We start from the raw sequence: 25418 nt of genomic DNA on the forward strand, positions 1-25418 counted from the left end.
TTTGTGTTTTCTTTTTTTTTTCTGTTTTTAATATAAACTTAAATGCTGTGCTCACCACGCCATGTGCAAGACAATTGTTCAAGTGCAATACATTTCATTTAAATTGGCTAAAAATATTATTTGAACGAATTAACTGGCTTTTGGTTACCATTTTTCATCATCCTCATTGTTCGTTCATATGTATGTGTTGGGTTGTGTATATCTACTTGTATAAGTACAATGTGAATTTGTTAAGTTTTTTTTAGCAAGTCAATTGGTTGTATATGTATATAGTAGTAATGCAGCACGTTCTGATCATGCCCAAATTCATTCTCTCTCTATTTACTTTACGCTAAACTAGTTAAAAACTTCGCTCAATTCTGCATTGTTTCCCTAACTGTTCTCTATTATCTTTTTTTTTTTTAATTTCGTTTTTTTCATTGTTTTCAATTCATTTCTTAAACTTGTTCATAACTACATTATAAGTACATCATCTCTAATCATTTTTTTTTGTTTTTGTTTTCTCATTCAGAAGGCATTTTATCAAAAAAGTTTCGATCGTTCAGAACATGCATATGTATTGTATGTATGTATGTAAAAAAAGTAAACAGTTATATATAAATATGTATATAAATTGTTGTGTATAAGTATATATACTATATAAGTATGTATATGCTTTGATTATAGAACAACGGCTTTAAATGGGAATTTTCTTATTTCATTTCATTCATATTTCAATCTTTCATTTTGTTTACGGCACAAGGAATCAACGTATAATATACAATATTCAACAATAGTTTTGTTTTAATGATTTCTTGTTGTTGTTTATTCTTTTGCTTGGCTTGCGGCCATCAGAAACCGCAGTAATAAAGTTGTAATATAATAATATTTAATAATCATAATAGTAATAGTGTTACATATACATACACAATAAATTATAATAGCACAATTTGCTTGTTTATCAAATACGTGTAAAAATTTAATAACAGCAGGCCAAAAAATAATGGATATATATATAATAATAAAGTAAACAAAGAATATAATAATAATAAAAGAAGATAATAGATTTGTATATTTTGAACTATTTGCGTTATGGTTAGTTGATTGAGAGATTGAATTTATATTGGATTTTTTTTCTTTTTTTTTTGGGTCTACTCAATTTACGTAATAGTACAATAGAGATAATAATACAAAACATACAGATTTATATAGATAGATATATATATATAAGAATATAATAGTGTTAATAAAAAAAAAATAATAATAATAATAAAAAATATATATTTATAATAATAAGTAGCCAGTAGTTATATCCATAATTAGTTGTATTGTGTAATAGGTTTTGTTGGTTTATTTTTTTTTTTTTGTTTTTTCATTTTTTTGTTTTTCAACTAGCACTTTTTTCAAACATCTATCTCTGTTCCACAATCCATCCACATCCATTTGCTAGTCGTAGCCTTACAGCCATTCTTTATACTCCTTCCTCCATTCCTCGACATCATCTATTGTTTCTTTTTTTTTTTTGCCACAGCCGCCCAAACACTTTTTTTATGCGTTTTCTTCAGTTTGTTATTTTTTTTTTGTTTAGGTGCATTTGGGCTAATTTTGGTTAAATTTTGTTAGAATTATGCTATAAAAATAGTAATATTGAAAATGTTGCCGGGGCCCCGAAAATGTGCGCTAGTTTTGCGTCCCTTCAATCCGTTCATCCTTCCATCCTTCGATCCTTCTATCATCATCCATCTATCATCTATCCCATCGATTCGGCGACTGGTCTTTTGCTGCATCTTTGCAAGCTGCAGTTGCAAATTGCAGTTGCCACTTTGTTGCATGTTGTGTGTTGCCTGTTGCCTGTGTTGCTCATCACTTACATGTCCATTGCAATTTGAGCTGCTGCCCCGATTATTGGTAGCAGCATCAGCAGCAACAACTTTGTGTTTGTTGCCCAGCCACATCTTGACACACAATATTTATAGATACATATATTCAGAATACACATATATGCATAAATTTGTATGTGTGTGTGTGTGTGAGATTTAGTTTGATGTTATATTTTGTGTTCTGCGTGTAATTTGTTGTGGATTTTTGTTGGTTGTTGTTGTTGTTGATGTTGTTCTATTGTGTTTACTTTGTTTTCTTCATTTCTCTTTGTTGATTCTTGTGTGTGCTCTTTCTTGCTTTCTTGCTTTCCCTTTGCGAACTCAGCGCGATCATTTATCCTCGCAGCAACCGTTCTTGGCCAGCTGCTTCTGCAGCGCATGCGGAATGAAATCTTTCGTCTTGGAATGGTTGCCTTGTCCAAGCAGCGCCGGCTCAATGTGTTTGCCCTCCTGGATGCGTTGAATGCACTTCAACAGATCATAGTTGATGCTCTCGCTAACCACCGAATCTTGCCTGTGAATAATGAGACGAACATTTAGCATGTCTTTGTGTTTGTGTGTGATTATTACAATTCGCCAACTTACTTGTAGTCCGGATGGTTAAGCACCTGATCGCGTATCCAGGTGGCTGTGGTGACAAGTTCGCCGGCGGCACGCTTCTGGATGAAGCGCAGATACTGTTCAATGGTGCAGTGTGTGTCCGTGTCCACTTCCATGGACTGCAGATAGCTGCGAATGAGTGGCACCAGGCCTGGGAATACACCGGGCTGCAAGCAAACGAAGATCATGTTAATAACAGTCGCTGCACATGTTAATGGCAGTCGCTTAGCCTAACAGCACTGTACTAAGGCAACTTAACAGCAAGTGCGGGCGAACAGCAGTCTGTTAAGCTGAAAGCAATCTGCTAAGCTAACAGCAATCTGTTAAGTTGGCTGCACTGCACAGCTGCAACTTAACAGAAGTCTGTCAGGCTAACAGCAGTGTCCTTTGGCAGAAGAATGTTAAGTTAACAGCAGTCGTTAAGTTGGCAGCACTGCACAGCGACAACTTAACAGAAGTCTGTTAGGCTAACAGCAGTGTCCTACGGCAGCAGTCTGTTAAGCTAACAGCAGTCTGTTAAGCTAGCAGCAGTGGCTTAACAGCTTGAATTGAATTGTTCAATGCCTTCACAACACAACACAACTTACCTTGCCATTGAAGATTTCGTTAATGGTGAGCAGCTGGAACAGCTCGTTCTCCTCATCATCGGTATCGGTGTGATCGCTATCGACGCCGCCATTGTGAGCATGGCCATTGGTGGTGCCATTGGTGATGCCATTGCTATGGCCATTCATTTTGGCGGTGCCATTCACCTGTGGCTGCTTCTTCGGCTCATCCTCCTCCTCGCTGCCATTGGTAGTTGCCTTGGCTGTGCCATTTGTGGTCGGAGCGGAGGCGGTGCCATTCTGTTTGGCAGCACGCTGTTCCGGTGACTTGGACGATTTGCGGAACCAGAATTTCTCTTTGCGACAAGCGTCACGCTTCTGAGCCGTCTGCATGTTCTCATCCACCTTGCTGATGGGCGTTAGGAAATTGAGTTGATAGGAGAGGATGACACGGGTCAGCAGGACGACAAAGCACACGATCGCAGCATTCTCAAAGTCACTGATCTGTGCTTCGCACGGACGGAACTCGACACGCCAGCCAATCGAGCTGTTTGGTGGCGGCGGCTTGAAGCGCATCGTTTGCCAGTTGGTCGATTGAATGTTCTCAAAGTGATCGGTGTCCTCGTTGTCATTCTGATGGACCTTCTCGCTGAACAGCGAGACGGTATCGCGGATGAACAAATGCGCCACATGCTGGGCCAACAGATGATCGATGCCGCCATCGATGAGACGATTGTAGACATCATCGTCGTACGTGAGCTTCACATCATTGTATTTGGCACCCTCGGGTGACAAATACGAATCGATGGAATCGTAACGCGACTTGGCAATACGAAATTTGCTATCCTTCAGTGGCTCAAGACCGCGTTCCTCGGGCGTACGGCAATCCACCGAGGAGCTAATCACATTCCAGCGGCAATCCGATTCGGTTAGATAGCCACGGTAAACGGGCGACGCAGCGGTCAAGGCGAGCATGATGGGGCAAAGCGGCGCCAGTTGATCGTACAGGCGACGTGCCTCCGTAATGTTGCAGGCCTGGAATGTCAGCTGCAGGCAGCAACAGCCCATGCCAAAGCCCATGGCATCGAGCAGCACAACATCGGGTTCGCCTGGTGGAGCGCCCTCAACGGGTAGCTTGGTGTTGACATCCTTGAAGACTGAAGAAAGAGTTTGTTAATTCCTATTCGGGATTTATCTACCTCGTGATTAATGCTTACCCTTCAGCTTGATGGAGACCTTCTCGCCGCGTCGCTTGCGTATGTTGCGCGTCAGCGTCTTGAAGCGCGGATGTCCGGGGAAAATAGCCTCATCGGGAAAGTAGAGCGAACGCGCCGAGCTCAACGGATCCTCGGGACGTGGCTGATGCAGCGGATACGTAAAGTTGGGCGCACCCAGGCGCGGAAAGTTTGTGATCGACATGACGCACTCATCGCTGGCCAGCAGCTCGGTGACTTCTTCGCGACGATAACGCATATTCGCCTCGACCAAATTGAAATGGGCCATCAGGCCGCCAAAGGGTTTTCCGGGTGTGCCCTCGATCATGTAAGCACCGTATTCGGGACGCCACAGGGACTTGACACCCTTGGGATCGGCGTGTTCCTTTTCGTTGAGTTTGTGGAGCAGATCTTGGGCCTTGAGTGCGACACGTGCCACCTTCTTTTCGTCATCGAACTTGACGATGATGTACTCGACCTCATCGCCCCATTTGAGTATATCGCCCTGGCGATCCTTGAGTCTGTGATACAGATTGACAAACTGATTGATGCCATGTTCGCGCACATGATCGGCCAGCTTCTTGGTCTCCTCCCAGGAGAGTGGATTGCCCTCGCTCAACAGACCCATTGTGTGTGCTTAGAAGAGAATTCTGTAGCGAGAGGGAGAAAGAGAGAGAGAGCGAGAGCGAGTGTTAAATTTGAGTTGAGAAATCTAAATGTCAAATCCAAATTCAAATTCAAATTTCAGATATTCAAATATATAATATGTGTTAAGTAATAAATTTTCCTGTTTAATAAAGCACTTGAGATTCAAATCGCATTCATTTAAAATAGCTTTCGAGCCAATGTCAAATAATCGCTCAGATAACTGTCAGATAGAGAGAGAAAGAGAAAGAGGGAGAGAGCGAAAGTCCCTGTTCCCATGTCCAACTCATGTCTGTACCATTTATGGACACAGCAACAGCAGCAGCAGCAACAACTGCGATAGCAACAATTTAGTTCGCAGCAATTGATATATTCCTACATTGTTTATAACAATTATTTTTATACTCTTACAGTCGATAGATTATTAATATGAACACAACTTTTGTTTATGATCCCCAATATATATATTGGCCTATCTGCCTACCTAATTGCGTTGCTCCCTCCACAACAGTTGGGTACAGTTGCGCCTCCCAATTGTAGTTGGCTAGCAAAGCGAGGCTGCTCGCATTGAAGTACTGCGTAGCCAAAGAACGAAGTATTTAAAATATTTGATTCTATTTGGAAACAACTTTTACGAATATAAAAACTTCTTTAGAAAACTTTTACAGTATTGAAGAATTTTTTTCTTTTAAAACAATATGAAAACTTCTTTCAAAGTATTTAAGATATTCGTTTTTTTTTTTGTTTTTTTTAGAAGTTTTTCGAATTTTTATGAATATTAAAGTTTTTTTTTAAAAATCAACTTATTTTACAAAGTATTCTAATTATGTTTTCTTAACGCTTTTTATAAATACGCAAATTTCTTCTAAGTCTTTGAAATATTAGTATTTTTTTTTTTAGAAACAATATGAAAACTTCTTTTAAAAAGTATTAAGATATTTGTATTTGTTTAAGACAACTTTTCCATAAATGAAAACAGTTAAATACTATTTTATATATAAGTATTATTTTTAGATTTTTGAAATATGAAAACTTATTTTATAAATTTCATATCGAATGCAAAAGTTAACTAAAATATTTGAATGTTTTTAGTATAATTACATTTTTCTTTAATTCGAATTCGAACACAATTATCAAAGTAGCAAACTTTCTATATTTCATTTTATGAATAATATTTAAGTGCATTTGAAATTCGACTTGTCGCTTTGACACTTTTTTGCCTCACGCGATTTCCGCCTGTGCGGCACGAGTTTCGTCAAATTGTTTCGTCTCGATGTTGTATTTTTTTTTTGTTTACACTTTTACAGACGAAATGATTTAAAAAGTGTCTCACGGTTGATCGTCTAATCGTTCAGTTCAGCAGCTATTTATAGTTGCGATTGGTGAACTTAAAGAGCGCGTGAGTGTGTCGTGACACGAGCAGGCACGAAAATTAAACAAATTTTCCATAGCTGATGAAATGTGTTGAGTATTGAGTACAACTTGAAGAATACAACTGAATAATATATAAATAAAAACAAAATACATGTGTAGGTATTTATAGCAAGCAAATATTGAAGTGCTATCAATAATAAAGTGAAGTTAACGTGTCGCGCGTTATTTCCCCGAAAACTCAATTGGACGGAATAATATGAAATTTGTGAGAAATGATAATGGTCAAGATCCGACTCGACTCGACTCCACTCGACTTCGACTGATGCTAATCGGTCAGAGGAAAAAATAAAATACAGAAGTGAGTAATCGATAACACGCCACAAAGTACAAATATTTATGAATAACAAAATAGAATTAATAAAAATTATTGATAACAATATTTTGATATGTGCCTTGAGTGGCTGACAAAAGTGTGTGAGAGAGCGGAGGAAATATTTTTTTTATTTGCGATTTATTGACGCTGGACTGTAGTATCTCTACTATATCGGACTGGTCGGCACTCGAGTTTCGAATTGAATCGCTTGATTGAATCGTTCAAGACTCTGAGAGAGAACTGAACTGAGGAGTGTGTTTAGTTTTTGTTGCTGTCCCACTTGTTAAACGCGGATTTATGGCCACTTCAATTGTCAGCAGCAGCAGCAGGAAACAACAACAACAAACTGTAATTGAAACCAAATTCCAAATACCAAAGACAAAGAGAGAAACTGTTACAAAGTCTCTGTCATATGATTACAGTTATTAGAATCAGTCAGCTGTAAGATCAATCTAAGCCGCAATTGCAGCAACTTTGCTTCCATCGATTGTGCAATTCGAATTCGACTAACTCAAAAGTTCAACACTATGATGCAATTGCAATTATTTAAAATATCACTTTTGATTACTCTAATTTCATAAAATAATCTGTATAATTCATAGCAGTGAATATTATATTTCACTAAACAATATTATATTAAATGCCAGTGAGCTTTAGCTCAATAATTCACAATAGAAAAATCTTAATCTTCTCTTGAAGAAACGTTAAAAGGAAAATATGTAATATCAAATAAATTTTGAAAAGCAAATAATAAAATCAAAAAGTTTAGCTTTACTTTTAGCTTAAATTGAATATAACATTTCACAAAATTAATGCATTAAACAATTGCCAACAATTCACAAAAGACAAATTTTAAAAGCAGCTAAAAGAATTTTAAAAAAAAACTTTAAGAAGAAGTTGATGAACATTTGCATTGAAATAAACTTATTTGGAATATTTTATTTCACTATTATATTAATTGCCAGAGCTTTAGCAAAAAGTATTGAAAAACTGCAAGAGGAATTAATATGAATTTAAGCTTCATTTAAATATTACATTTTACTGAAATAATAATTTAAAATAACTGTCAACAATTCACAATAGATCACAAATCATAAAGAAATAGCTAATATTAAAGAATTGAAGACACTTATTCGGAATATTATATTTCGATAAATTATTCTATTGAACACAATTCACAAAAGAACCTAAAACAATAAAATAAACTTTAAGTGGAAAAAAGTAAATAATAAAATCAATTGTTTACATTCAACGATTTTAGGTTTACTTGTAGCACATTTTAAATATTAAATAACTGCCCACAGCTTTAGCTTAATTTACAATCGATGAATCTTAAGGGCACATAAAAAGAATTTCAGAAATTAAGAGGAAAAAAGCTTATTAAAATATGCATTTCAATAAACTAATTTTTAATATTATATTTCACTATATGAATATATGAAACAGTTGCAAACATTTTATAATAGATTAAAATCAGTTGAAAGAATTGAAGAAAGTTTAAGAGGAAAAAAGTTGATTAAAATGTGGATTTAAATAAACTGAATTTGAATATTATATTTCGATAAATTAATATATTAAAATAACTGTAGATGAGTTTAAGCAGCTTTAAGAATTGAAGAAACTTTATGAGAACCAAAGTTGATTAAATATCACTAAATTATTACAACTGCCACAACTTTATCAAAACTAGCTAAACGAATAAAATTGAAATGCAAATGTTACAACAAATTCTTGTGAAGAAAACAATAAAAATCAATTGGTTGACTTAACGACTTTAGCTTTAAGAATTCTGCGAATTATTGAATTGAGCAATGCAATAAAAGACGAAGCAAAGCGATTCTAAGACTGATGCTGCAATTGATTACACACACACACACACACACATATATATACGACGATCATTATCATTTTATGAATAGGAAATTGTGCAATATTGAGACATTTCAATTGCGTCATACTCGTGTTTTATTTACATTGTTAGCAAATACGGGAGAATCTCAATAATTATTGCACACAATTTGCATTTCAATTCACGAAACCAATTCCAAATTCACTTTACGTAAAAACCATTAGGAATAAAAAAAAAGCAAAGTTAGAATAAAGTAAGAAAAGTACCTTAAAAATATATGTGAGAGTAAGGATACACGTTGAAGTTTAAGGATGTGCACTGGTAACTCGTAACTAATTTGTGAGTTAAACGAAAAAAAAACAAAATATAGAATACAGAATACTGAATAGAACTTTGTTGCTTCACGGCTAAACGACAACTAAATATACTCGCGGCCAGACTCCAGCTTAATATGCACCGGGCACCGGTTGATGGTTGGTTTTACTCCCCTCCTTTCCCCTCTCCACCCTCCACTGCTGCGTTACCACAAAAAACGTCACACCACCTGCCCCCTGAACGAGTCATCGACCGAGCAAGCGATCGCGATCGGATCGCGTCAAACGATCGGTTGACAACGCGACGCAAAGCGAACCGAACCGAACTATAACAATAATAAACAAAATATATTGGGAGGAGGCTAAGGGAAGCACAACTCTCTGACCATCGATCCACCGATCCATCCATCCATATCTATAAAGGAGCGGATGTCGGTAGGCAAGCCACTTGAGAATCTATTGATTGCCCATATGTATTATAATTACTTTGGACTATGTAATTTATTATGTATGTAGTATATACTTTATTCAATAATAGAAATAAAAATACATTTCTCAAGTACCCAAATCTTTTTCGTTGTCGCTCCCATTTAATTTTTATTATTGTAAATTTTTTTTTCCTTCTTTTCTTATTTGGGTTCCTGAGTGTTTTTTATAGATTTAAGCTATTCGATTTGATTTATCAACACAATAAAGATTATAATTAGACGGTGTCGTAATTCTGTAGCCACTACCTTCAATATCATAAATATATTTACGTATATAATTGTATGTGAAGTGGGTTGATCAATCGCATAATACAACTAAATACGAGATCTTTTTCGAAACAACTTTTGGTTTATTAGAAAATTTTGAAAAAGCAAAATATCTCTTCAATATTGAAAATTATCTTGAAACACTTTAATTCAAGAATTTCGAGATTTTAATCTTAGTTAAATAATCAAAATATTCCTTGCAAGATTTTATAAATTGAGCAATGAGAAAAAAGAAATCCCAAAAAAAAATTGAAAATTTGTATTATTTGAAGAACAGAATTCAAAACAGATTATAAATATTGAAAATTTTTACAAATTTTACAGAAAAAAAGTTTCATAAATATTGAAAAATTATTTATTTTTATAAATATTGTTCTTTGAAGAATTTTGAGAATTGAAAATAAATTATCTAATTCAAATTTGTGTTAATTGAAAGATTTTCTACATTGAGCAATAAGCAAACAAAAAGAAAAAGAATATACATATACTTATTACAAATATTAAAAATGATCTATAAAAATGGTTTATAAATTGAAGAATTTTGAGAATTTAAACTGAATTATATAATCGAAAATTGGTATTCAGTAAAAGAGTTTATAAATTGTGCAGAAAAAAACACAAATATCGAAATTGAATCCATGAATTTTATTTAAAAATTCTGCATTAATTAATAAAGGTTAAAATCAAAAAATGTAACCAAGCCTTTATAATTTAGTAAAACTTTTTATGGATAAAGTTTCCGAAATGTTTTATAAATTATATAAATACAAGAAATTACTCTAAATTTTTGCAGGAATTCTACGAATTCTAATACTAAGTATTTATAAAACAAGTTGTGTAAGTCGTTAATGTTTGAAGAACTTTCTTATCTTATGCCACTATCGAAATGTTGAACTATTCGAACTGACCTCGAATTAAATATAATAAAATGTGAAATACTCTTGGTTGTTGACACATTGTATATCAACTCAAGTTGCAATATTTAAAGCGGAAAAGAAATTAAAATATGCCTGCACTTAAGGGTACTCGACTCAACTCAACTCGACTCGACTCGACTCCATCCAAAGCAGTACCATCCACAATCTGAGCACCAAAAACAAAACAAATATTCGCACATTTCGCACTTGGCACCGGGACTGAGAACGACGATTGCTTTACTACTTTATTTGATCAAATCTGGGCTGTAAACGAAGAACCTTGAACGATATTCTCGCCATTTGGCATTTTGGGGAACAAGTGTAAGTTTACAATTTCGTATCGAATGTCGAGGATTATATTACCCTAAAAACAAAGTTACACAGCAGCGATTGCATTACAATTGAGTTAACTTTACTTGGAATATGCATCAGCAAAAGATCGTTGAGAAATGTGTTATATCGAGGTTGATTGTACACAACTTGACCACAAAACACAACCACTCGGGGCTAATTATAACAAAATATTCCGCTCATTAAACAAAAGTCACATGTAATATGCAATTACAAGAAATTACAAATTTGCCAGTTTCAACTTATTTTTTTAAGGGGAAACACGATACGCTACATAAATGGAGGTTAATCAACAGAAGTTGACATGAAAGATATCCGAGCGATTAAACAAAAAGTCAAATGAATTAAATACTTTACAGAAATTTTGATAAAACACTACAAATTTCAATTAATAGTTTAGAGAATTGTTTTTTAAAAGAGTAATAAAACTTTAATTCTATATTTATAAAAATGAATTTAAATTTAAAACTCCATTTTATAAATAATTTTAAATACATTTGAATACCAAGAATACAAATTTATACAATATTATTCATGAATAATTAATATGAATGAATACAAATATAAATCTGCCTTTTACGCAATATTTCCTCTGACATTCTGAAGTATTTAATGCATTTTACTCACTCGATTAATATATAAACTATTAATAATTATTCAATTTTTACATACATGTAATTACAATATTTTAATCTCTTTCTTTGTGACTAAGATCAGCATAGTTGTGATAACAGCAAAGTGTCGAAAAACGTGAAGCAATTTATTTGTGAATAACTCTCGGCAATCTGCTAATGAGCAACAAGATAGTGTAAGTGGAAAACTTAATGAATAACAAATGAAGCATGCAGCAAAAGGAGGAAAAAGTGCTGACAACTAACGTAATCAAAAAAAAAAAAACAGAATTCCAGAAATACCAAATTTGTTTATCCAGCAAAATCCCCGAGAGCACATTTGTGTGTTGCACATTTTTTGTTGTTTTTTGTTTTTGTTTTGGGTTTGTAATGGAATTTGCCATGTGCAGAGGGCGGAAATTAAATGCTAGATACTATCAAGTTGTGAATCGAGTCCTTGGCATTCAGTCTGACTTTTGGCGCATTTTGTTCACATGTTTATTGGCTTGAGCTGTCGCTGTCTCTCTCTATGTCTCTTCTGTTATCGCGTGTAAGTCAACACACATGTGTCAGTCGCAATAGCAAAGTGGAATATGTAACGTACTTATAGATATAGATATTGTACAATAGTTAGATCAAAAACAAAATGAGGCAAAAACAATGGCAGTTTGTTGAAATGAGATAAGAAATGACATTGGGTGGGTGGCGCGTAATTTAGCAATTATATAAAAAGCTGAGTAGCGAAAAAAAAATGTGGCAAATGCTTATTGCAGAATACTCTACACTTTACAAGCATATGAATTACACGACAAACTCGCTACAGTCAAGCTTCGTTATAAGACAACATTTCTTTCACTTATTATTTACTTATCATTTGTTTATTAGTTTATTATTTTATTTGTTTAATTTTATTCCTTCATTTTCCAATTCCTGTTCCTATATCTTTCCTATTGCTATTCCCATTTATTTCCTATTTCTTTACTATTCCTATTCCTGTTCCTATTTTTCTCCTATTCCTATTCTCATTGCTATGCCTATTCCTATTACTATTCCTATTCCTATTACTATTCCTGTTCCTATTCCTATTCCTATTCCTATTGCTGTTGCTATTCCTATTCCTATGTCTTTCCTATTCCTATTCCTATTCTCATTGCTATTCCTATTCCTATTCTTTTTCCTATTCCTACTCCTATTCCTATTTCTATTTCTGTTCCTATTTCTTTCCAATTCCTATTCATATTTTCATTGCTATCCCTATTCCTATTCCTATTCCTATTCCTATTCCTATTCCTATTCCTATTCCTATTCCTATGCCTATGTCTTTCCTATTCCTATTCCTATTCCTATTCCTATTCCTATTCCTATTCCTATTCCTATTCCTATGTCTTTCCTATTCCTATTCCTATTCTCATTGCTATTCCTATTCCTTTGCATATTTCTGTCCTATTCCTATCCCTATTCCTATTCCTATTCCTATTCCTATTCCTATCCCTATTCCTATTCCTATTCCTATGTCCTGTTCCTATCCCATTTATTTCCTATACCTGTTCCTATTCCTATTTCTACTCCTATTCCTGTTCCTATTTTTTTACCAATTCCTATTCCTATCCCTATTCCTATTCTCATTGCTATTCCTATCCCTATTCCTATTCCTATTCCTATGTCTTTCCTATTCCTATTCCTATTCCTATGTCTTTCCTATTCCTATTCCTATTCCTATGTCTTTCCTATTCCTATTCCTATTCTCATTGCTATTCCTATTCCTTTGCATATTTCTGTCCTATCCCTATCCCTATTCCTGTTCCTGTTCCTATTCCTATTCCTATTCCTATTCCTATTCCTATTCCTATTCCTATTCCTATTCCTATTCCTATTCCTACTCCTATTCCTATCCCTATTCCTATGTCCTGTTCCTATCCCATTTATTTCCCATACCTGTTCCTATTTCCAATCCTATTCCTGTTCCTATTTCATTCCAATTCCTACCCTTATTCCTATTCCTATTCCTATTCGTATTCCCATTTATTTCCTATTCCTATTTCTCTCCTATTCCTATTCCTATTCCTGTTGCTATTCCTATTCCTATTCCTATTCCTAATCCTATTCCTATTCCAATTGCTATTCCTATTCTTATTCCCATTTATTTTCTGTTCCTATTTCTTTCCTATTCTCATTGCTATTCCTATTCCTATTCCTATTGCTATTCCAATTCATATTGCTATTTTTCATTTATTTATTTATATTTTTAACTAATCCAATTCGTTGTAGCGTAGCTCGATTGTATATGCTTTGCCAGCAACTGACCCACGCAATGCGATTTGCTTTGACAAAAAATACAACAACAAAAAGAAGGCGAGCATAAAAATCTTCAAATTCTGCGCCGTCATTTAAGACAATTGCCAACTGTAGCTGTGTGTGTGTTTGAATGTGTGTTCTGAGTGTGTAAACCGTAAAAATAGCTTAAGCAAAGCGACTGTGCGTAAAATGATTCACTTGCCGCCTTTGCAGTTGAATAGAATGGCGCGAAGAAAGAAAAAGATAATGTAAACTATATTTCCAGTATTTTATTTGCATTTCCTAGTCTTCGGAGTGCATAAGCTTCGCTTTTGTGGAAACTTCTGAGTCACATGCGTGTGATAAATAAATATTTATTTGCAGCGCGTATCTTGGAATTTTTCCCCTCATTTAAAATGAAAACAAAAATCCCCAAAAATAAAAAGCTTATCTTGTAACACATAAAATGCGCTCAGAAATAAGAAACAAATAAAATACAATTACTGGGAGATATTTTTGTGTTGCTAACTTTAATGCAATATTGTTATATCCAAATAAAAGTCAATTCAATTCTTTTAGTCGTATTCAGTATTCAGCTGTATATTTCGTAACTTTGAAGAATATTTTTAATTAAATTATTTTGTTCGAGTATCTTTTCGTCGAATTAAGTTAAACTTGAAGAATATTTTTATATACAAATAAAAGTCAATTCCATTTATAATTTTAAATATTTTGTGTTCAAATTCAGTTGAAGAATATTTGTTTGTACAAATAAAAGTAAATTTTATTAACTATTTCGTTTATTATTTGTTTGAATTCAGTTACTAAAGAATATTTCTGTACTTTGAACAATATTTTTATATAAAAATAAAAATACTTTCCATTAATTTGTTCGTCTATCTTTTAGTCTAACTCAGTTGCCAAGAGTTTCTATATTTTTAAGACAACTTTTAAATAAAAATAAAAGAAGTTGAATTAAATTGCCAAATATTTCAATACTTTTACATTTCGAGCTCTCTACAGGGCAGTTAAGTGTCGTCTACGCTCGACTGTTACAGTTTCATCATATTTTTGGTAATTTCTCGAATAAAAATATTGCCAGCAGTAAGAGCGGCTGATAACGATAATGTGCGAGTGTGTGTGTGAAGTGGGGGGTGTGTATGCACTTGATTGATTAAAAACTTCATCATGACGTTGATAACAATGCTTGGAACGTTGAGAATTACAAGCAACAGCAACAGCAGCAGGTTGTTGTTGGCAATTTTCAATGGCAAGCATTAAGCATGCACATGCGGCGTATACGTAATATGCAAAAAAGGTTCCGACTCAAAACGAAAATCGCACAAATCAAATGCGGAAAGAAGCAATACAAAATACATACAACAACAATACTGTGTATGTCTGATTTTGCTTTTTCAGGGCCATTCAACGTAGGCAAATGAAATAGAAAACATACAAAGTCTATTGATAGATACACAGATATCCACATAGACAGCTAAAGATACAGATACAGAGAGAGAGATAGTACATAAAGATGCATGTACAACGCCAGGCGAAGGTTTTATCTGCAATGGAATGTAAACAAATGGCAAAACACAGTTTACAGTTTATAGTTTATAGTTTGCAGTTTGCCGTTCGAATAGGCAATAGGAAATTGCAGTCGTTGCACTTGAAATAATTGCACGCCATACAAGATTACGGCGAGATTACGTATACGACTCATAAAACAACAGCAACAAAACACAACACAAAACAATAAAATACAAATAAAAATACAACAACAACAAAAAAAAAAAGTCACATCAAAATCGAGAAGAATAAAAACGACGCAACCGCATCGCTCAGTCAAGTGACGACGACTTTATAATACTCATTCAGTATTACTTATGAATCATTAAACAGATTTAATGAACTGCACACTCGATAGGTTGGCACTCCATTCTCCTTTCAACACATACATTTAGTGTGCACATATAGTTCGATAATATGATTAATTACCACAAATTTTGGACACATAGCTCAACTGAGAGCTGAGTTCAGATAGTTAGCTCAAGTTAGGGAAAGTTCATTGGTAGACAAAACGTAAATAGAGATTAAAGACTGCAACTATAACAAATTTCCGAAGCTTACCATAGCTGAGAGCAGAGTTCAGGTAGTTAGCTAAAGTTAGGGAGTGTTTAAAAGCAGCTTAAAGACAACAACGCTAACTGAGAGATGTGTTCACATAGTTGGCTAAAATTGGAGAGCGTTTATTGGTTGACAAAACGTAAATACAGTCTAAGGACTGCAACTATAACAAATTTCAGCAACTTAGCTTAGAAATTTCAGCTGCTTTGCTCAACTAAAAGCTGAGTTTAGATAGTCAGCTAATTTTTGGGGAGAATTCAAAGATAGCAACATAAACTGAGAGCTGAGTTCGATTTTGCTATGGATTGTTCATTGCCATATCAACTTTAACTATAGTTTATAACGAGCGTTTACTCAAAAGATCAGTTAGTTAACTGACCTTGGGCAGTTTTGTATTTTGTGACTATATAGCGTCACATCTTTTACGGCTGAACTATAATACCCTTTACGATTACGATTGCGATGTATGTATAAATGAATTAAAGCGTCTGCTGCCGGCACAAAATTGCGACGTAATAGAAATGTAGGACAGTCTAGAAAGAAGAGAAGGCAAACATAGCTACAAAGTCGACATACAAACATATTTATACATACATATATGCTATATATACCTAGGACCCATTGGACAAGCGAAAAAAAAAGATATATATGATTAGATGTGTGTCTGTTCTCTCGGGGTATATTTGAGTACTCGTATGGTCTTCCGTTGGCAGCTGTCAATTCTGAGCAGCAATTCTGTGAATTCATTTGCAAATTGATGAAAACGAGCAAAAAAAGCAAAGCCCAAAGCCAAACGAATGATTAGTCAAAAAAAAAAAAAAATACAGAGAAAACACTTTTACACGAATTTATACTGAAAATGGCATTAAAAACTTTTATACTAAGCAACATTTGAAATTTATACTGAACATGATACTAAAAACATTTATACTAAACATAGTTTTAAATTTATACTGAAAATGGTATTGAAAACTTTTATACTAAACGATATTTCAAACTTGTGTTGAAAATGGTCTTAAAAACTTTTATACTAAACCATATGTGAAATTTATACTGAAAATGGTATTCAAAACATTTATACTAAACAATATTTGAAATTTATACTGAAAATGGTATTAGAAACTTTTATACTAAACAATATCTTAAATTTATACTGAAAATGATATTAAAAACATTTATACTAAAAAATATTTGAAATTTGTACTTGAAATGGTATTGAAAACATGTATACTAAACAATATTTGAAATTTATACCGAAAATGGTATTAAAAACTTTTATTCTAAACAATTTTTTTAAAATTTATACTGAAAATGGTATTAAAAACTTTTATTCTAAACCATATTTGAAATGTATACTGAAAATGGTATAAAAAACTTTTATACTAAACAATATTTGAAATTTATGCTGAAAATGGTATTGAAAACTTTTATACTAAATTTTTTTTTTAAATTTATACTGAAAATGGTATTAAAAACTTTTATACTAAACAATATTTGAAATTTATACTGAAAATGGTATTAAAAACTTTTATACTAAACAATATTTTAAATTTATACTGAAAATGATACTAAAAAAACTTTTATACTAAACAATATTTGAAATATATGCTGAAAATGGTATTAAAAACTTTTATACTAAAATTTTTTTTTAAAATTTATACTGAAAATGATACTAAAAACTTTTATACTAAACAATATTTGAAATTTATACTGAAAATGATACTAAAAACGATATTGAGAACGATATAGAAAACTTTTATACTAAAAAATATTTTAAATTTATACTGAGAACGTTATTGAAAACATTCATAATAAACAATATATTAGACATAAGCTAAAGCTGATTCAGAATCCAGTTTTGACCATACAAAAACACTTCCGTTTAGATCGTAAACTGATGCGACTTGATTTGGGTAAAAATAATTAGATTGATTAGCTGCTGTTTATTGGCAATTGTTTATCTACTCCGCATATGCACAAATATTTATTAAGTTATTTATTTATGCACAAATAAATGCGAATGCGAAATAAATCCCCCCTACTCATTGAATGAGTGACGGGACCACGTGCTTGACGACAATATAACATTTGGTGTTTACATTTCGTTGTTCGTTGTTATTATTAATAATAATAAACCTGCCAAATAATGTATCGAATGTGATATCGAATTCGAATTGTTTAAAAGCACTTGTGCAAATGCAAATGATGATGATGATGACGATGATGATGATGACGATGATGAAGCGTCGTCGTCATCGCCAATTTGTTTCGTTTCGCTTATTTGCTTTTGTGACAATTTATTTAACCAAGTTTTAATTAGTGAACCAAGCGAAGGGGGATTTCACGCAATGCTTGGCATACCCTTTAGTATTTGAAAATACTGCAACATGTTGAAATATTCATTTCAATCTGTGACAATCGATAAAGATCTTTGCTTGTAACTCTGCAAATTTAATCATGATCCCGTTTTTACAGGGCATCTGATGGTCGAGCATGCTTTAGACTAGCCAATTATTAATTGCTGCTACTGTCATTTGCGTTGCGCTATTGCGTAAATTGTGAAATGAAACAACAGCCCTTTGAATGACGCACTTGAAAAATACTCTCATATGTACACACACACACCTCTCTGTCTATAATTGCAGAACAGAATTGGATCATTATGAATATGCGATCCGAGAGGAGAGTAATAATCATGCTCATTATGATATTAGATACTCCCCATTCCCATCCCCAGATGTTATTACGTATAACGTTTAAATTTGTATTTATATCGGATTTATTGCATTGCCTCCCTCCGGTCGGTTACACAACTGGAATTAAATTGAGCTGACAAATCATACAGAAGCAACAGAGTTGAGGTAAATACATACGTAATTTGAAATAATATCTCGCTATATGTTGACCTTGCGCAATTTAAAGTCTGGGCTATTAAATACCCTAGGAATATGGGGAAATTAAAGTAGTTTGATATGAAACTTCAACTTAATACAATTTGTAAGTAAATCTCAAAAAACAAACAACTAAACTTAAATATATAGCATAGCAAAAAAAAATTTGAATATGTACATATCTCATAAAAGTCATAATAAGAAAAGCAATAACAGAAAGCTGCTTGATATATTACATTTGTATTATTTTGGGAACACTTCTTAAGTATTTCCTAAAATGTTTCGATGAATATGCGTTCAAGAATAGAGCAATGACAATGATAAATGTGATAAATATAATGCAAGTGGCAAAATGCAAAAAAAAACAAGCAATGCGGAAAAGTTTCCACAAGTTATCGCAACGTTTGATAATTCATTTGCCTGCGACGACATTTAATTAGCAAGGGCGCAAATGTTGTAAAAGGTGACGAAGGCAAGAGGAAGAGCAAGAGGGTATTGCTCCCCATCAAAGCAAAGTACGGTGTGAATTGTTTGATACTACAAAACATTCCAAGTAGTTAGCTGTAATCTAGAGCAATACGTTAAATGCTTTTGAAGTTTCTATTACGATTTCTACAATGCTGATGAAGATGTGTTTGGATGATAAATCACCTTATCTGAGATAACACCAACAAAAAAATTTGTGCTAAGCTGGAAAAGTTGTCACCAAAAAAAAGTCTTACAATTACGATGGATAAGATAATTGGATAAAGGGTAGACGAAAGACCCTCTCTGGACGGTTCTAGAGATACTCATTGTATCTCTATCTATCTATCTATCTATATAGTGTTTACTTAAGTGATATAATAACGAAAAGTAAACATCAAAGAATATAAAAAAAGATATTGTTCTATTTATAGAAATGAGCTCAAATCGGTTTGCGTTAGTGAGTGTGCACTGTAGCAGTTACAGGGTATTCGCTCCATTGTAATGCTTGTTTTTTTTCTACTTCACACTCGTTTGACATTGCGATTAGCCCAAGGAAGGCGTCTAACGCTTTGGGGCATTGAGGCTGATATTAACGAGTTATTAAATGCCAAGGTCGGAGCAAAGCAAAGCACACACACACACACACACACATACAGGCATAATAGATATTACACACATTCACACACATGCACGTGCTCGACTAATTATCTATTAATGTGTGTGTGAGTCGCATTGTGCGATAACGCACACATGGCACACGGCTCACATTTTATTTTCTTTTCTCTTTTATTTTTTGCTTTTTTGTTCGCTTCGATAACAATTGATCGAGTTTGTGCGCAATTGTGTCATCTCGAGGCCACAAAGCCCATTCCATTGAATCGTGTCGTGTCGTGCTGTTTTGTCTCGTGCCCTAAGCGTGAGTCATGTTGCGTTAGGATATTTTGTGCTGAGTCACGATGATCTTGCTTTGCCAACCGAGCATGATATGCTAATTCTCCAAATTCGCTAGTTGTTGTTATCTACAGTTGTGGTGAAATTGCAGCCCCAAACAAACAATATGCAAATGAGGGATGGCACTACTCTCGTCTCTGCTGCACTCCCACATCTTCCTACATCTCTCTATCTCGCTCTCTCTGTCTCTCGCACGCACTGCGCGCGAGTGCCTTGAACTTCACAACAATAACAACTTGCACTTCAGTTAATTGTTGCTGTTTAAACTTGTTTCAATATTGTGTGATTTTTTTCTTTTGAATTTGCCTCACACGCGACTTGTGCATGAGTAACTGTGACGTCACAACGCATTTTTATGATTATCATTTTTGGTTTATTTTTGTCTTAAGGCGTTTGTTATTTTTTTTCTTGTTTTTTATCAACTAATTACTGATCGGATTGAAAACGAAGCATGTGAATGACTTTACAGAAATGCGAAGCCAGCACACCAGTAATTAGAGAATGTTCCCGGCTAATGTGTAAGTGTGTATGTGAAATTGATTAAAAGAATCAAATTAGAAGTTTCCAGACCAAATAGTCAAGGCCATGCTGTCTGAAATTCCAATTGGACAAATACCGGCTGCACGCTTCACTCGCTCTGTTCTCTCACACACACACACACACTCACACTTACTCATGCACACAACTCACGCACGCACGCATACATATTGGCATGCACATTAATTTGAATGGAAGGCGAATGTCAAGGTTAGGCAGGGAGAACGGAACGGAACGGAACAGTGGCTCCAATACGAATAAGAATAAGAATATAACAACAGTGGCTTGATGTAAATCTAATTGTCATATAATTAATGAGCTCAACAAAGTACAAAAATCAATACTTGACCAATGAAAAGGGCAAGACAGAAAGAGGAAAAGAAAAAAACCCAACACTTGCTGCTAGTTTGGAAATTACGCACTTCACAATTCCTTTTCAATGTTTGTGCATAAGCACTATAATAATAAAAAATGTCGACTCAGCTTTTATAATATGTTTAATACTAAGTACGAATGTACTATCGTACGTACATATGTATGTATGTATAAGTATAAACTTACCGGCAAAATGCAGTAAAAGACGAATGAATATTCGTAGGAAAAAGAACAACAAACGTAAGTTCTTTCTCGTTCTCTCGTAGATTGTTTGCTCTAAGCGGAGTTGGGCTACGCTCAGCTGTTGCTCTCACAATATTAAGAAGCTGAAGACGCGATGCTCTGCTGCTGCGGCTTTTTTCTCTGTTGCTGTCGCGGCTGGCTTAAGGCGCAAAACAAAAGTGACCTGTTTGTTGTTGGTGCTGCTAGCGTCGCTCTTACTGGCTATCTCTCTTTCTCTCCTTCTCTTACATGCACATGTACACTGACGGTGTCTGTGTAATGAGTTGCGTTTGTCTGTGTGACCGCGTGCTGATGTTTTTTTCACACACGTTTTAATGCCCGATTCAGAATTGCTGGCGCTATTGTTGTTGTTGTTGTTGCTGCTGCTGCTGTAGTTGTTGTTGTTTTTGTTGGTTGTGCAATCAAACGCTTAGGCAACTGACCAACGTCAATTTATATCAACTGTATTTCTTTGATTAGTATTTTTTTCTGCCGCTTCGTCTGCTTGTAATTTGCACTTCTTGTTGAATTGTTTTGCCACGATTTCACAATTTGCTTAATAAACAAAAGAAATTCATATATACATACATATAAATTTACATTATCAGCATCTATTTCAAAGTGTATGTGTGTGTGTGTGTGTGTTGATATGTGTGAGAAAACAACAAAATATGCGGCCCGCGTGTTTTAATTTTATATTCTCTCTATATGTATGCGTGTTTTTTTTTTATTTGTAATTGCTTTGCACTATGCAACTTCCGTTATAGCAATATGCAATTTCTAATATTTGTTAATTATAGTAGGAATATCACAATAAAAAAATAAATAAAAATACAAATTATCAACGGGATCTTCTTCCAATTCGTTTTTATTCTAATGTGTAATGCAAGTTTGTGTGCGTGTGTTGCTCTAATTAGAAGACGCGCTGCTTGGCGTTACATGTGTGTGTGTGTGTGTGTGTGTAAGTGGGTGCAAATGTATGGGAACTGCATTTGACGGTGTATGCGTGTATGGGTGTTTGCTTACTTATTTGATTCTTTTTTTTTTTTTTTTTGGTTGTGCCGCAGCCAACAATTTCACAATTCCACTAAAATATGCACACAATTTTTGGATTTACTAGAAGTTTCACTTGATTTGCATTTGAAATTTATATCAAATGCTACACTTGGATAAATTTCGGTTCTTGCGAAAAAATGTTATTACTTTATCTGTTTTGTTGATTGGTTGCTTGGTATTTACCCGCAAATAACGAGCACGACGATTGTTAACACAAAAATTCCAAAAAAAAAACTATAAAAACCTGCCACTGCGCGCGGCTATTTATGTAAAAAAAGTTGTACGCATTTAGCGTTGCCAGATTGTGCTCATGTGCTGCCATGCGGTACAGGCGCAGATGGCAGCACACACAGCTGATAGTGTTGCAAAATGCGCGCCAAGTTTTGAAATATTTAAAAATTTCCAAAGTGTATTTATTTATTTCTATTGCTAAAAATGTACAAAATAAAAGCGATGCGCATATACAAAGTTAAACTTGTAAATAGAGCATCGCATGCTGTGTAAATATGATAATGACTTTGGGCGCTGTCACCAAACCCAACACCTCGCCCACATCATCAGGCAGCGTCACCAAGTGCTGCTTGCCAATCACGATCTGTGGTCCGTTGCGATTGCGCAAACCGCCGGCGGCCTCGTTGTGCGGCTTATAGATGAACACATGCCGATAGCTCTCACAGATGACAGCATAGTCCAGCTGCGGACAGCAATCGACGAATTTGCGCTGCTCCTTCGATGCCACCACATAGCCAAAGGCATTCAATTGTCCCTCGTGTCGCACGTTCCATTCGTCGGGTCGCGACGGCTGGAATTGCTGCAGCCAGATGGCACCATCGACGTCGTGGCGTGTCGCAAAGGCAGCCGGAAAGCCGGGGCGCAAAGTGGTGGCAAACAGCGGAGGCATCGCGCCCAGAAAGATGGTGTGTGTAATGCAGCCTTGGGCCAAATTGAAGCGGACTAAAAATATGACAAGAGAATTCGAGTTAAACAAAAAACTTAGTTCCCACTATCAAGTGCAATAACTTGCCCATCTTGATGTCAGTGTCGCTTGCCTCTAGCGGCAAATCACAATCCTCAATGGGGTCCTCCAGATTGGGAATGGGTAACGGCTCGGCCGGAAGCTCCTGCTCGGCAAGCAAACTTGGCCATTGCTTCTCCTCCGTTTTGCTCAACTGCAACTGCAACTGCAGCTCGTTGCCAGCTGCCTCCAGCGTCCAGTTAGTCAGCTGCTCATCCACAGGCGCAAACAAGGCGCCGTCCAGCAGCAGTTGATCCTTGTATTCAACCAGCAGACGAGTCGAAGTGCTTTCGATTCTTAGATCGTCGCGTTTAGCATCCGCTGGGAGCGTGAAACGCAAGCTAAGATCTTGCGGTGTCTGTTGCCAGTCGTAAGGCGGCACCGCATCCTCTGCAGCTTGGGCTGCGGCTGCTTCTCGAGCTGCCTCATGCTGTTGTGGCGTCTGCAGATCGCCATTGGAGCACACGATCAAGGATTGGGCACGCGGCTCAAAGGCGCAATAGTAGACACTGCCCTTGGTGGCCAGCGATGGCTGGCAGAGCTCATACGTCCAGCTAGCAGCTGTGCCTGCCTCTGCCTCTGCCCCTGCCTGCTGCCAACTCCAACGTGACCACGTTAGCTGTGTGGCAAACTCCTCGCGACGTCGCTCAATGTGTGCGGCAGCCAGTGAGATTTGTTTACGCTCTTGCAGCACATCGAGGCGTGCATCGTGCAGCACAAAGCCACGCTGATCACCATTCGGTGTGACTGGCGAACGTGTTAGAAGCTGCCACGTTGCGGCACGCTCCCGATCACCAGTGTCCAGCAGCATGTAGGTGAGTACGCCGTCGCAGAGTACGGCCAGCTTCTCGGAGACGAAGCGCAGCGTGTAGTTGTAGTCGCCGACAACATTTTGGCCATCGCCATGATCCCAACGGGGTATTTGATAGACGGTACGCTGTGGACGCGGTTGTCCATCGGCTTCGTTGTAGGAGCACAGCACGAGTTCATGGGAGACATTGATGTAGTAGCATTGATGACGTGCCCAGGGATCGCTGAATAGCAGATTGTGCTTGGCAAACAGTTCCGTGTGAAGCAGCGAATATTGATTTGCATGTGGATCCCGTTTTAAGGCGAAGCCATCCAAAGATTGTCGCAGCACTGGAACCGGATCGAACGAGAGCTTGTAGCCATCGAAATTCGGGCAGAGCAGATTCCGATTCACTTGCAAGTCCACCACCGACATTTTGCGTGGTGTTTGTCGGCTTGTAATTTGTACTTTCTAAGGATAACTTCCAAAGTAGAAAGCAATAGAGAAATGCGGCTTTAATTTACAATTTTAAAGTGTAGTGTTGCAAAGTCTCGGCCAGTGTCTGTTAATGTTAAATGCTGCTGACGCTAGCAGTGCCAGCAGAGTTTACAGCAAAGTGCATTTAGTTTTTTCATCATTTTTTTTTATAAAGTATAGTAACTATAATAGTTTGTTCTTGTATGTATGGATAATTAAATGTATGCCTGCAACTAGGCCCACACTTCTGTATTTACATACATATAAACTCTGTTAAGTGTAATGCATTACTCGGTTGACACTGTTAATACCTGCTTGCATGCGCCGGCAATAACAGCAGCCAATAATTGACAACAGCAAATCAGCTGACGCTAGCAGTGCCAGCTGAGTTTACTGCCAAGTGCATTTAGTTTTTTCATCATTTTTTATAAAGTATAGTAACTATAATAGTTTGTATGGATAATTAAATGTATGCCTGCAACTAGACCCACACTGCTGTATTTACATATAAACTCTGTTAAGTGTAATGCATTTCTCGATTGACACTGTTAATACCTGCTTGCATGCGCCGGCAATAACAGCAGCCAATAATCGACAACAGCAAATCAGCTGTTGTTGCAATCGTCATATGCCAATGAGCACTTAATCGCAAATTAACACACAGAACGTAATTATTTAACTTATGGTATAAATATCGTGGCTTAGAAAATTATTTCTTATGAAATCCATAATTTTGATAGAACGAGAAAAAGAACAGCTGTTAACTTGGGTGTCATTGGGGGCATAACAGCTGATCGCTGCCGGCTGTTTGGCTGTATGTAAACACAT

General features: G+C 35.6%; 2 protein-coding genes across 3 annotated transcripts; both read right to left on the minus strand.

Annotated features, from left to right (window-relative positions):
- Positions 1-1544: 1544 nt before the first annotated feature.
- On the minus strand, positions 1545-22511 carry LOC132797405 (glutamate--cysteine ligase). 2 transcript variants are annotated; one of them, XM_060809175.1, is made up of 6 exons: positions 22279-22511; positions 21217-21807; positions 4222-4868; positions 3047-4161; positions 2445-2626; positions 1545-2373 (listed from the first exon to the last, which is right to left on the minus strand). In XM_060809175.1, the coding sequence occupies exons 3-6, from the start codon at positions 4844-4846 to the stop codon at positions 2190-2192; spliced, it is 2106 nt and encodes a 701-aa protein (XP_060665158.1). In that variant the 5' UTR covers positions 4847-4868; positions 21217-21807; positions 22279-22511; the 3' UTR covers positions 1545-2189. The 2 variants fall into 2 exon arrangements, with proteins under 2 accessions (XP_060665158.1, XP_060665159.1); XM_060809176.1 differs by lacking the exons at positions 21217-21807; positions 22279-22511 and adding an exon at positions 8726-8875.
- Positions 22279-24690, minus strand: LOC132797409 (nudC domain-containing protein 1). The gene is made up of 2 exons (XM_060809179.1): positions 23333-24690; positions 22279-23262 (listed from the first exon to the last, which is right to left on the minus strand). The coding sequence occupies exons 1-2, from the start codon at positions 24546-24548 to the stop codon at positions 22778-22780; spliced, it is 1701 nt and encodes a 566-aa protein (XP_060665162.1). The 5' UTR covers positions 24549-24690; the 3' UTR covers positions 22279-22777.
- Between the last annotated feature and the right edge of the window lie 728 nt (positions 24691-25418).

This window comes from Drosophila nasuta, chromosome X (assembly GCF_023558535.2).
Source record: "Drosophila nasuta strain 15112-1781.00 chromosome X, ASM2355853v1, whole genome shotgun sequence".
Taxonomy (NCBI): Eukaryota; Metazoa; Arthropoda; class Insecta; order Diptera; family Drosophilidae; genus Drosophila; species Drosophila nasuta.